The sequence below is a fragment of the Orbicella franksi genome, chromosome 6, assembly GCF_964199315.1.
Source record: "Orbicella franksi chromosome 6, jaOrbFran1.1, whole genome shotgun sequence".
NCBI classification, from domain to species: Eukaryota; Metazoa; Cnidaria; class Anthozoa; order Scleractinia; family Merulinidae; genus Orbicella; species Orbicella franksi.
Window position 1 is genome coordinate 5,795,494 of NC_138150.1, and position 14,351 is coordinate 5,809,844.

Sequence of the window (14,351 nt, forward strand, 5' to 3'; positions counted from 1 at the left end):
CTTGTAACCTAAGCACGTGTCGCTCCGCTGTAGTGGCCGCCATCTTGTTTTCGTTCAGCGTAGTAGTTTCCTCTCCGCGATAAATTTGACATTATGGCTGGCGAAGGAGGCGTTGATATCGATTTGTACGCCACAGTGGATGAATTTGAGCCAGAGGTTGCTGGTCAGGTAAGATTTAGGGAAGGTTTCTCGCGTGGAGTTCTAAAACGTGCACTAACTGAAAACGATAGAACACGCTGATCAAACGTCACTAGATAGGTTTGCGACATTAATCTCATATGCATGCATATTAGTTTGTCGTGTAAATACTTCTGTGAAGAGTACACGAGGAAGGCCATAATGTGTATTCTTTCGCAGGGTCCTTTAATTCAAAAATTATTATATTTAGGCTTTTTCCTGACCTCGTCGAAACATCAGCGTCACTGTTTGAGCTCACATACACAGAATTTTACCAAGCTTTATACGTTTAGCTTACAGCTAACGGTAGTACGTCATTTTAACTGAAAAGGCATGCTTTTTGATGTTGTCTTACCCAACGTCCACATTGAAAAGGTAATAAAAGCCAATAGGTTTCTTCACGAACTCAGAGTCTCGAGAAGATAGTTTTCGAAACTGCTCAGTGGTCTGAAATGGAAAGTCTGCAACCATTATATTACCCTTTCATCGTGGCCTCTCCATTTCTGGCAGCCATTTTATACATACAGCTTTACGTCGGTGATCTAGCTCTGACTGTTGCCTAAGCATTCCAAGAACTGGAGTTTGACCCAAACTAGATAGTCCAGGTCTCATAAAATGTCCAGAAATCCCAGAGAACTGTGAGTAGAGAAGTTCACAGTTCAGCAGTTGTGCATCATTATTTCCCCTGTACAATAGTTTGGAGACAAATACTCTGCTTTCTTTTTTAACGAAACTGAAGCAGTCTTGAAATTGTATTACTGTGGATGGAACCTTATTTTTTTAATTACATCCTTTTGAAAGTTACAGGTAATTAACCTAGCACATATGAACCATTTTTTGTTAGCATCATATGACTGAAGGTTTGGACTTGTATGATGATGTGCTTACCACTTCAGGGCCGGTGGAAGATGAGGCATTGCAGTCACATGTATGTATAAGGGATTTTGAAAAATTTACAACTCTGGCCTCAGTTGTTCAAAAAGTGCATAACGCTACCCACAGGAAAAATCACTATCCAGTGGATAACTGTTGACAAAACAAACCACGCTATCCACCAGATAGTGATTTATCCTGTGGATAGCATTACACACCTTTCAAACAATCCAGGCCTGTAGTATGTGTAAGACATCTACCTTCTAACATTGTCCTATGTTTTTGTTGTTGGCTTTCCTGGTTAGGTTTTATTTTCTATTCAAATTGTGTGCAGAAATGTTTATTAACATCACAACAAGCATAATTTTCAGTTTCTAACAAGAGAAAACATCCACAGGCACAGATTAAAATTCAGTCCTCTCCACACAGTCATTATCAGTTTCATGTCTGAATGTCAAAAACCAGTGTTCCAGAGAAAAGAGAGGTAGACCTTGGGTCAAAAACCTGACAAGGTCTGTGACCTGACTCAACAAAATTGATAGAATACCACTGAAGATTTGATGAACCTTATCTCTATTAACCTGTTGGAATTTCTTACTTGCACCTTGCCATGAAAACATAACTGGAAGCCTGAAAATTGGTAACATGAGATGCTATTTTTGTTATTTGGGTTGACCAGAATAGTTGAACCTGGTGTTGAAGTGGTTATGAGAAAAATTGCCCTCACTCATGGCGGTGACTGTAACGGCTGGCATCCAGCACAGTTCATGTTGACTTCTCAATTATAAAAGGTTCTTTCCTGAAAAAAGACAGAGCTTTTCTTAAAAATATTTTCTTCCTGTTATCAATCATTTCTTTTCATTGTGGTCCCTTCCCCCTCCCCCACCCCCCGCTCCGCAACAACAAACTAATACTCTCTAGTCAAAAACCTGAATCTCGTTTTGGTTGATTTTGAATTTGAATCAAATGCAAAGATTTGCTAAACTTAATGAACAATCAAAACTCCAGGTCTGATGCCAATCTTAACTGTTAATAATTCACTACATTTTAGTATGAAGAGGATGTCACTGGTGTCATTCCACCAGATGCAGTCCAACCAGGTAAAATATCACATTACTGTAGGGAATCAATCTGAGATCACAACTGCTTGGTATAATATTATTGATCAGATAATAAATTGGCATTTCAAAGTAATGGTTTGTCCTGCAGATGAGTACGTTAATTGTTTCCTAACATCTAGTTGCATTATCAGCAAAACTCTTCCCCTGTAACTTTTGTTCTACAGCACAGTCTTTCTATGTAATATTGTATTTAAGAAATTAAAAAACCATGTACTATGTTTCTGTTGAGTTAGAAACACAAGTGGAAGTTTGGGAGAACGAGAAATGCTGTGGGAACAGGGACTGGCGGGCGAGTGTTAGCACACCCTTTTTGAGTTCTCCCAAACTATAACTCAATAGAAACAAAAACATGTTTTCTTTTTTTTTTTTTTAGAAAATTCCACAACAAAACAAAGGAAACAACTTGTTTTCTTTGGTTGTCAAAATATAAATTCTCTTCGCTCATGCCATCATTATCTCTTTGCTCGTGCCATCATTACGTCAATAACTCTTGCTAGTTGTGTTTCTATCAAGTTATTTAAACACAATTTTAAACCAACCAGTGTGCATATTTTCTTTTGGGCTATTTTTGAAACATGATACAAATGTCTTTTTGTCAGGAGCATATGAATACAAATCTTATACAACAGTCCATCCTAAATCTGTGGCTGCACGATCTACACACACCTACTATGAAAGGAACAAAGGAAAGCCCCTTTACGTCGGCAACTTGACTTGGGTAGGTCTGAGTTTTGATTCTTGCTGGCATACTGTTGTTATTAAGACATGATCAGTCATCAAAGTCATTCACTCAACTTAAGCAGGTGTGGAATAAAAGCCTGAAAAAATTTCAGTCTTCCTTCTGTTATGTAACAAGTGTTGAATTGGACTGCCTTGAAGAACTTTACAAATTTTTCAATGTTACTAAACAGAATAGTGATGATTTGACCAAAAATCAAGAAATACTACTCTGCAAGAAGCATATCACAGTCATTGTCATCATTGTCGCCATCATCATACTCATGATCAACAACATAAATGTTTTGTTGATATTGTCAATACTTGTCACAAAATGGGTTGCATAGGGCCTCACAAAGCTGCCAGAGCTGTAACAGCTGAGGGCTAAGGAATTTTAGCCTTCCTGTAAAATCACTGACTGTAAGACAAAGTATTATTTTCCTTTCTTGTTTAGTGGACAAATGATCAAGAGCTGACAGAATTCTTGCAAGAGTGTGGTGTAACAGATCTGATAAATATCAAGTTTTTTGAAAACAGAACCAATGGGCAATCTAAAGGGTGAGTTGGAATCACTTCAAGGTAGCTTTTATTCTAACTTGTACAGATTGTCATTAAATTTTGTTCTAGTTGAATTCAGTAGTACATAATGTAACAGCTTTTTAATATTTTTATGATGTCGTAGCCTATCAGTAGACAATTTCGCATGTTGACTTTTTGATTTTCATTGCTCTGACAGAGATTAGATGTTGGACATTTTACAATTCTTTCCTAATCCTTGACAATCATCATTGTATATTCTTCTTTTTCTTTTTGATTTTCGCTACCATTTTAACTTTTAATTTTTTGTGAGGGCTACTTCCAATAACTGATTCAAAAACCGGGTTGGTTCCAAAATTTCCTAAAGTTAACAGCATATCCCACATGACCCCTTCCAGACTTTACTTAGGTAAGTTTGAAAGACTTGATCTGGTGTGCCAAGAATTTTCCTTTATCTCCTTTTTCACAATGACATCATCTGCAAAAGCAGTTTGATAATACCATTACAATTTACAGCAGACATCAACAGATATTGTGACTGTCAAATCCATAAAGAAGGTGAATACAATTCCAAATAGTTGACATTGTTATTGTCATGAACTCTGGACTGCTACCAAAGTAATCTCTTGGGTTGGGCTATTTTCCTGGGTGAATATTAAAGTGTTCTGCAGCCATTTTATGTGGGTTATTTTTGTAGTTTTTAAATGCCTCCTTTTTCATACTGCCAACCAAATATGCTTTGTTGGGTAGATTTTAAAAAGGTTCTGCAGCCAGATCTGTACTCTGCAGGCAACATTTCCAAGCAATCACCTTCGATTGTTTACTGACTCTGTGTTACCTATACTCACAGCTCTTTCTGCTATTGAGTGACAATGGATAGCAGTGGGTTCTGGGCACGGGATGCAAGGAAGAATACAACAAACTTACAACAAAGAAATCTGTTAAACAACAGAGAAAAAAATCTCATTTGTGTTTGGTCGATCTTTGTCAAAAAAAGTGTCTCGTGCAAATTTTGTAAGAAAGAAAAATATTTTGTGAAACATTTTGTAAAAGGAGACAGAAAAATATTACAGATAACTCTGTACCATAGTAAAACAATCACAAGAAAAATGAAAATAAATATTTTATTGCCCTTTATTTAAACAATAACTTTAATACAGAATTTGTAAAAATCTTTAAATTAAACTCAACTGTATTTTTGTTTATTTTGTACAGTAGAATGTTGTATATACTGGATAAATATTTAATTGAGATTAAATTATAGTAATTTATAAAAATATTTATAACTAACTTGTTGAAAAGAAAGATACTATTGTATAGGCAGACTACTATTGTAAGTTATAGCATTATGTTTGACAGACAGTTTCCTGAGAACCAGAAACTCTGGGCAGATGGAATTATATTTGGAAAGTGTATTGTAAATGTGTAGCTAGTGTTCTGATAAGAGATGAAACTGCTATTGTAAATAACTTGGCAACATTGTTCTCACATTATTTATTCAATGGTGAAAAATGGGCCTTCCATCCTTAAATTCTACTGTACGTAGGTTTCTCTCAACCATTTAAGATGCAACCAAAAAGGTTCCGCAAAAGTCAGTGCTCAGGCAGAAAGCAAGAACACTAATTAATTTGCAAAATTTTGTACAATTAAAAACATGCATCTTGTTATCTGCAATTTGTATGGGTAATCACATGATTACAAGTGCAATTTGGAATAATTAAGCACTAGTGAATTTTTTAAAGGCTAACAAAGTTGCATGAGCCTTGGCCAATTTACAAATAGTATTTGAAAAATTTACTAGTGCTTATTTATTCCAAATTGCAAGAGAATAATCGTATGATTATTTGTTAATAATGCACTTCAAACAAGATTATCTACACATTGTTTCCTCAGTCAGGCAATGTGCATGGTATTCTCATACCTTTGAACATTTCTGAAAATATTTGCAAAACTTCCAAAAATGTTTGAAAGCCTTCAGCAAGCTTCAGATGATCTTCAGCACTCTTCAGAAATCATCGCAACTCTTCGCCAATCTTTGGAGATCTTTGGAAGGGTTAAGGTGATTGTGAGAGATGTTTGGGTGATATTTGTTGACATTCAGAAGGGTTCAGGTAATCCTAGGAAGTGCTCAGAGAGCAGCTAATTGTCTTTGTCTATCTTTGGAAGGCCTCTGGTGAACTTTGACCACCTTCAAAAAATGTAGGATGAGCATCGGTAGTCTTAGAGTGTCTCTGTATTAACTTCGGATATCTTCATTGTAATTTGCACTCTTGTTTCAAATTTGCACTGGTGTTACATGAAAACTGCACCCCTTTTTAGCCAATCAGAATCGAGCAATTTCTTCAAGTGCATTATTAAATTTGTAATGCACCAAGGTGTGATTCATACATGTGCATGAAAATTGCATGTATGGATGTAAGAGGTGTTGCTGTAAGTACATGCAATTTACAGTCCTTGCAATGTTATATAAATGCAAAAGAATGACAGCTTCAGTACTTGCAGGGTAAAAATCCAGCAACCTTTCTTAATCTGTGGCAGATGGCAACCTGTGGGTTGGTTTTCTTTGCAGTTTCACCTGGCCTCATATCAGTGGCAGTACAATACATGTTCCAAAAATAATTCCAGTGGCTTGTAGATTTTCTGGTTTTTACTACTGTACATGTATGTAACAGGAATATTATACATGAGTGTATTAAGCTTCACAGCACGCTTTACCCTGTATGGTAATCTGCCTTCCTTGCAAAGAGAATAATCTTGTAAGATTTGGGGCTTGTTTCTGGTTGTAAATTAATGTGTATTTATGTAGTCTACTGTGGAAATAAATATTCTGCCATTACCAGTTTGATACTAACAGTTTGATGACTTAACCGTACCACGACTGTGTACTTTGAGAACAATTAGCGTGACAATGTGTGTGTTTCTTCGGTGGCCATCGATGTTAGGACAAACTCTGCTTTTTGACCGTTGCCAAATGTTTTAGGATCTCTTTGATAAGTTGTGTCAGATCTTACACGTTTCATCACGCGTTGAGGCAATCAAATTTATCTTCTGGACTGTCTTTTTCGTGGGATTCATTTTTTATCTCATATTCATTAATTTCTTTGTGGAACAAAGATGTGATCAGGAACGTTTCGTGACCGTAACATGTAAAGTAAAGCACACCAGTTCACAATTTAAGTTTTTTTGAGATCATAAAAATATCAGTGCATTTACCCCCAGAAGAAGATTCTTTGCGAAGCCCTCTTTTTAGAAATTATTTTGCAACATAGCTAGGGTGTGTTTGACAAGAACTGAGTTCATTATCAATCTCAATTGCTCCACTTTAAAGTAGCCATATTGTCTACAGATTTGGTTTGCTGTAACGAGGATTTGTTTTAAATTATCTATAACTATACATTTTTGCACTTACCAAAAGGCTTGACAGCCGTTACATTTTGGGTTACTGACCAGTAAATGATATCTTGATTGCAAAGATTTCAACATGGAAGATACTGTCATTGAATAATTTCACCATCTCTTGTATGGGTGTACAAGTACCTGTTGAATGTCTAAAATACAGACCTTTTTCAGTCAACTTTGTCAGTGCTTTTGACAACTACAAGAACAGGACTTTTGTTACAAGTGTGTTATAATATAAATCTACCAAGTGTACAATGTAATTGGGTATTTCAAAGAAAGCAGTTATTTGCCAGAGTGCTTGGTCCTTTCTATACAAGTGAGTATTGATATTGTGTTGGATACCATGAATGGTGCGTTAGTTTTTACATTGCCATATAAACAAAAAAAAAAAAATATTTCAAGTATGTTTGGCTCAACTTGTGTGACATTTAATAATTCAAGGTAGGTAGGCATTCCTCGAGAAAGAGGTCAATTCAGGCAGATTTTTTGCAGCTCACATACACAAACTGGGAAATGCACAAAATCAAAGTCACCAATTTTGGAGCATGTAATAGATTGAGATATCTGCCTATGACCATTATTCCACAAATTACTGGCTACTGATAATTGTGTTTTATAATTGACTTTTTGACTTACTTCTTTTCATTTCTCAGCTTTGCAATGATCGAGCTTGGTTCTGACACTTCAGTTCAACTTGTCACAGAAAAATTACCAAAAATGTAGGTATATCGATATTATTGCCAGCTGAAGAAGAAACTAATTAGATTATTGAACTTAAGCCCTTCAAATCTAGGGAGCTTGTGGTTTATCTTCCACCTGAATTATGGGCTGTCAGGGCCATAGCCAGAAAAAAATGTTATTATCCATGAAAATATCATGACTGAGGCATTGTCCACAGTTAAATTCTCTTCTTAGGTATTTAGGTGTTTATGATGACTATAAACAACAAAAATGAAAATAAAATAAAAATATGATCAAGGCAAGTGGCTCGGTTTGCCTGTCACTAGCCATGGCCCTGGCTGTGGCTTAATCGTACTGAGCCTTCTTGGGTCACATGTGCGATGGTGGCCTTTAAATGCTCACACTTATTTCAATCTTCTCTTACTTTTATATTGCATTTATTAGCTATAGCTTTCAAACTTTGCCCAAAATATCAAGTTATCTACATATTAGAGGAAAACAAATGAATGCCAAATCTTGATGATAGTACACAGGGTACTGGAGGACTGTGGAGGACCCCCCAAGTTTTGTGACTTATTTTGCCTCCTTGTTTGACCAGTTTGTGGAGTGCCTTCTCTTGGATTCTGGTAACTAATAAAATTGTCTTGCATTGGTGTGCCATGACAGTTCAACAGGTCTATTTTCTGTTTTTATTCAGGGAGGTTCATGGACAATATCCAGTTGTGACACCAGCAACTAAACAGTACTTACAGCAGTTTGAAGCTCAGTCGAGGAAAAGTAAGATCAAGAATACAGCTAAATTTTTCAAAGTAGTATTTCTGCAAAATTTGGCTTGTCGACACCACAAAAGAGTTACTTAACCTCATCTTAGTTAGGGAAAACTGTATTTACAGTTACTTTCAACACCAATTTGCATTACGTATGCAAATTTATGTGTTCAAAGTAAATGCAAACAAGGTTTTTCCTGGTCACAATGATGTTGATGTAGCAAAACTAAATTAATTAGCTTAATATTAAAAGGCGCAAGACTTTCATCCTGCAAGCTTTAAGAAAACTCAACATAATTCAACATGTGATCTAATTGGTTGTACCTGTAATCTTCACCCCTAATGAATAGAAGCATCCTTGTGTGCTCAGGATAAATTAATGCTTGAGTAATTTGAGGGCTGCGTTTTGAAGCCAAGAGAATACTAAGGCAAAGGCGAATATGACTTCAGTAATGATCATCCTATAATTTCCCCTAGAAATGTTGGAAATTAAGAGCTTGAAAAAACAAAAGTTGGTTATATGTAATGGAAATTACTTCTAACCCCTCCCCCAACCCAAACTGTATACACTGAATAATCTGAAAATCTTTTTTTCTGTTAGAGCTATTAATAATTCTTCATATTGATGGTAATGGCCATTTAACCTTTAAACCTCAACTTTTGCAGATAATCCTGGCAGTATGGGAGGTTCACATGCAGAGCAAGATGGCCCAGGATTTCAACAAGGCGGCAGAGGGTTTGGTTACAACCGTGGAGGTTTCAGAGGGCGTGGTGGATTCCCTGTGCGCCCAGGAATGGGACGAGGGTTTGAGCATGGACCACCTCCAGGAGAGATCCATGGACATGGGCGTGGAGGGCCCTGGATGGGTAAGGAGGGTCGCTGATATGTTGCAAGATCAATTTTTGTTTTTATGTCCTCCGAATGAAACTGCTCTGGCACTGGCCCTGTTTTGCAGACTCAGAGTGCCATTATGATAAGAATTTGTACCATTTTGATTGGAAGTTAGAAAAAGTACTCCCATTAGAGAGAGACCATTTTGTTAATTTCCTTAAAGTTTTGGTTCTGATACCGGAAATGTAATCACAGGTTTTATTCAAGTTTACAACTTCACTTACAGTTCGCACTTCTCTCAGTAATTTTCTGCCCATGTTCCTTTGTCACGTGACACTCGCTCCCTAAGTTATCGCTCACCACTAACTTCATAACATAAGTGAGAAAGAAAAAAACTGTTTTTGCCTCGTATCAAGCTGCAAAATTTCCTGTAACTTTCCTGGGTGTGACTGTCATCACTGTATAGCAAGTCTGTGATCTATCTTTGTCTTGTTGTTTTGCAGGACCAGGCCATATGGGAATCCCAAGACATCCTGCTCCTGGAATGCCACCTTTCCATGGTGAACATCCTCCTGCATACTACCCAATGGCACTCCCTCCCCCTGGGGAGAAGCCACTTGGTCCAATACTACCTCAGGCACCACCGGTAAGAAAGCGAATTGAGATGTTGTCCAGTGACGTCCACGTTGTCCAGTGACATCACTGTAATTATTGTTATTTGACAGAAGTTGCTGATTTGTGTTTGTCTTTTTCTAGCAACCCCCACCACCTGGAGCTGGTCCTATGCCAGATCACAGAGGACCAGGTATGTAGTTATGTTATTTATTGGTAACAGCATTCCCCTTGATTAAGAACTGCCCTTGAAGAAGCACTGCTCTTGTCTGCAAAGAGTTATACAAGTGCTGCATTTGAACAAGCCCTGCAACCCTTGACAACGTGCTGCTTGTTCAAAATACTTGAGTTCTATAGTAGCACTTACCAGTATTCAAAGAGGTTTGCGCCCCTATGCATCTACTTCAGGGGGGGAGGGGGGGGCAGGCTCTAGGCAAATGGACAGGCTGTGAGGATGGTTTTGTACACTTGGTTTGACCATCTAGGGAAAAGTTTATTTTTAAAGGAATTTTGGTTCAAAATGTTCTGCCTGGCTGTGAAAACCACTTGTCCTCCTGGTGAAAATGTTAGTGAATCCCCTGATCTACTTGATTCTGATAATTTATGTTAAAAAGAGTGACCAGGACATTTTGATCGGAATATGAGTTGGTGATGCTATCACTTTGGATATAAATGATAGTTATCTCTTATTCAGAGAAGTTTTTCATTAAGATGTTAGTAAGCTGGATGCTATTGAATAAGCGCCACATAAAAACCTTAAAAGTTAGGGAGCCATGTGGTAATGTTTCAAGAAAATACACTTAAACTTGTTCTACTTGCCACAACCCAGTACAGCATAGATGTTTTGTTTTAAAGCTCTTATTGATTCTTTACAGGCATGGTTCCACCATTCCCCAAGGCTCCCGTTGCACCGCATGTGAACCCAGCATTTTTTCCAGAAGGGCCACCAGTAAGTTTTTTGGGAGTAAATTGAAACGGAACTTAAGAGTGATGTATGATTTACCAGTTTAAAGAGAGATTCAAAGGCTACTCATTAACTTTGTAAACCATTACGTGACATGCAACAGTTGGAAAATGCATACCATTATAGTGAGATTTAAACTTAGAGGACATTATGACAATGTGGAAAGGCTCAAAAGAATTCAGACGTCAATTAAAGGGACCTGTTTTCTTTTTTTGTCAGCCAGAGACATTCCTTGCAGCTGGGGGTGCTGGCGTAAGTCGTCAAATGGACATGATGGCACAGTTTATGCCGAGACCAGGTACGAAGTACTCGGATTTGCATTTAATTTTCTGTTATTCGTTTTCTATTGTGAACTTGTCTTCCATTCGATCTTTCAGTCTCCTGATCTGTCCTCCTTTGTAAAATAACTGAGAAATAAAAAATTCCATTCAGCACAAAAATATGCACAAATTATTTTTCCAGAGACGTTATCTGTTTTCAGAAGGGTATCGTTTTTGGGAAGTAAAGCAGGGCGGAAACTGCGGGGGAGTAAAGCTGGAGGGTAGCTGTGAACTTCACTAAACACAGATAATGTCTCTGGGAAAGTATTCTAAGATATCCCCACTTGGTCGGGGATATCAGAGATTATAATCCATCAAATATTTCCTGCTCGCGTGCGATTTTCGAGCGATATTCCCCAATTTTCAAAACCGTGCGTGTTGCAAAAAAATTTTGAACGATAATAAACACAAAAGGCTCCATTTGGCGCGAAAATGTGCTCGGATATTTGTCTTGGGACATTATCTGCTCCTCAAAGCTCAAAGTTTTCCTCGAACTACGCTCTCAGAAAACTGTTCGCTCCCGAAACAGGTAATGTCCGCGGACAAAGATCCGAGCGTATTTGATTTCCGCGCCAAATAGAGGCTATTGTTTAAATATTCTGTCACGTGACGTGTTGAGCAATCACCAGTGCGAAAACTTTTTTGATGGATCGTAGTTACCTGTTTTTTGGCCTGAAGTTTTTCAACCTTGCCAAACCATCATTTTGAAAAGTTTCTGTTAAGTTACATGTACCGACATGATGTCAGATTATCGTCGTATTTTGTAGGTGATGATTTCAACGAGTCCATGAAGAGAAATCAGATGCTTGCTAGCAGCGCCATCAAACGAGCTATGTCGGATGCCAATGCTGGTAAGCTAGTATGCTGTCCCTTCCCCTGGAACAAAGCCCTAGTGCTGTTTTTAACTGGGTGTCGCAAGTAATCCAGAATTACTTTGGCATTGCTTTACTCCGCACTGTGATTGGTTATAAAAAAAAAAGCGCGTTATCTACTTGACCAATGAGAAACAAAAGTAATTGCGACTTGGCTGCATGCGTTTTCCCGCGCTTGGAACCGGTTTCGTCGATTGGTCATTCGGGTTACACACAGTTAAATACTGCTCCATGATGTAATGGGAATATTATCCTTTGGCCCTTAAGATGTTGAATTTCTTTTACAAAATTGGAATCGTCAATTGGATAAGTAACTTACTGAGTTAATAGAGGTGAATAAATGAAAGATCATATAGGTCAATCATGTCTTCATATTACTGTATGGGTACCGAGCGAGGTGCTGGGATTTAATTGTGCATTGCTTGTGAAATAGGCGACTACGAGAGTGGAATTGAAACATTGGTTGGAGCAATATCGCTTATTAAACAGTCACCAACAGCTGCGGAAGAACGATGCCAGGTAAGAACCTAAACGGTAAATGGTTTGAACCCAGGAGTATCAGTAGTTTGTATAGGGTGATCGTCTGGGTGAGAGTAGTTCTGAAAAAAATTGTTGTTTATTAAAAAATACAACGATAATAACGACAACATTAACAGTCAATTAAAATAGGAGGTTTGTGAGGCAGACGCGAGCTTTCGGCTATCCGCTTTCCGCAATAGCTGGGGTCGTCATTATAATAGTAAACTGGCGAAAACCATGTTACTGAGAAAGCCAGGCGGTAATGCAAAGTTTCAAGATCACATGACAGGATGTCAGAAGTTTGTTATACAGTATAGTCAAACTTCAATGAAGGGTCCACCCTCTGGGAATAGACAGGTAGCTGCTTGTTAAATTCCAGCCAGAAAGAAGCATCTGGTATAGTACAAACTCTGTTATTTATGGTCTAACTTCTATTAAAGGTCAGGTAGCTGTTTGTTAGGTACCAGCTAGAAAAAAAGCATCGGGTGTGGTGGAAACTCCGTTATTTAAGTGCCAACGAATACGCATGGGCGCTAGAGAGAACTGCACTAAACAGTGAAAGCTTTGGCGCGTGGTCTTGCTTTTCTTTGTGCGTAAAGGATGCGGTCGGTTTATGTGTACGCGTATTTTGTGTCAGGTGCTTGTTCAGTCGTTACAAGATTGTCTTCAAGGACTGGAGTTACAACTGCTAGAAAGAAGGTAAGTATCTTTTGTTACTGTTCGTTTTTTACACGACCCCGCGAGCTTGGAGCTTAAAATATTATCGTGCGTAAATAAATGCCATCTATCTACCTATTCAAAAACGAAACAATTTGATGGCTTTGTTGTCAGAAATTTCAAGTTTTCTTTTGTATCACCTTGGACGCTTTAAAAGTATCTACGTCACGGTTTGCGTATCTTGAAAAGTTAGCCCAAATTTTTCAAGTTCATCGTTTGCAATCCTTGTTAATCTTCTCCATCCTTAACCATCCTTGTGCCTTTATGGTTTATTATAAACATTTTAGTGTTTTTCTATCTTAGTAAACAACTTTTTCAGTTTTCCTTCAATTTAAAGGTAATTTTATAAGTGATGAAAATGACTCAAAATGCCGTGACTGAGCTCCTTTAAAAAGTACGTATGGTTTGGAGAACTCCTAGTTTCACCAGTAACAGTGCAGTGCGTTTGTTTCTCAGTGCAGTCTTTGTTGCCCCTGAATTACGTTGTTTGACGATCGGTCAATTTTATTCCAGGTCGACGGGGAGTAAACATCATTTCAGCGACAAGGATGACTACGAAGGCGAGCCGAGAGAAAAACGACACAGACGAAGACGGTCACGGTCAAGATCGCGTGACAGGAGCCGCAGGTCAAGATCACGCGAGAAGCGCTCGAGATCACGTGACCGAGATCGTCACCGCCGAAGATGAAAAGCCCCGTGTGAAGAATGTTTTTTTAAAGTCGTCTAATGCTGTGGTCGAAACTACACTTTGTAACCCCATGCTGTATTCAGTCGTGTAAATTCTGCTCCCTTGTAAGATAGTGTAGGCTCTGATCTTCGCCGGCGTTATATAGATTGTCACGCAACGCTCCTCGCCACAAGCAATGATTGGGGATAAACGTAGCGTGGCAACTCATGCGATGGCTGCGAAGGAGATCGAATGATTCTCTGCCTTCTTTACGGCGCTCGTCTCGTTCACAAGCTGCCAAACTAGTGTTGTTTGACTGTTTTCCTTTTTGCTCCATTTCCGAAGTGGTTATAGCCTTTCGGATAGTTCTAGGAATTTGTTGCTAACCTCTAGAGTTGTAAATCACTTTTAAGAAACCCTTCAACGTGTCTCTATTTCTCTGTTTATATACCATTGGTTTCTGCACGAACTCTCCTTTTTTTTACCAGCCTTATATGAGGTTAATAAAGAAATGTAACTGATAAACAGAAGAGTTTTATTCTGTGTTCGCTTGAGATCTTGTCCGCCGATCGTTGG

General features: G+C 38.2%; 1 protein-coding gene across 1 annotated transcript; it reads left to right on the forward strand.

Moving 5' to 3' along the window:
• The first annotated feature begins 8 nt into the window (after positions 1-8).
• Positions 9-14,274, forward strand: LOC145490072 (cleavage and polyadenylation specificity factor subunit 6-like). Its single transcript, XM_081469180.1, has 16 exons — positions 9-168; positions 1,022-1,105; positions 2,102-2,150; positions 2,771-2,889; positions 3,343-3,446; positions 7,478-7,543; positions 8,203-8,282; positions 8,939-9,139; positions 9,608-9,750; positions 9,861-9,909; positions 10,592-10,665; positions 10,900-10,978; positions 11,768-11,851; positions 12,306-12,391; positions 13,029-13,090; positions 13,622-14,274. Exons 1-16 carry the CDS (start codon positions 94-96, stop codon positions 13,794-13,796), a joined length of 1,530 nt encoding a protein of 509 aa, XP_081325306.1. The 5' UTR covers positions 9-93; the 3' UTR covers positions 13,797-14,274.
• The last annotated feature ends 77 nt before the right edge of the window (positions 14,275-14,351 follow it).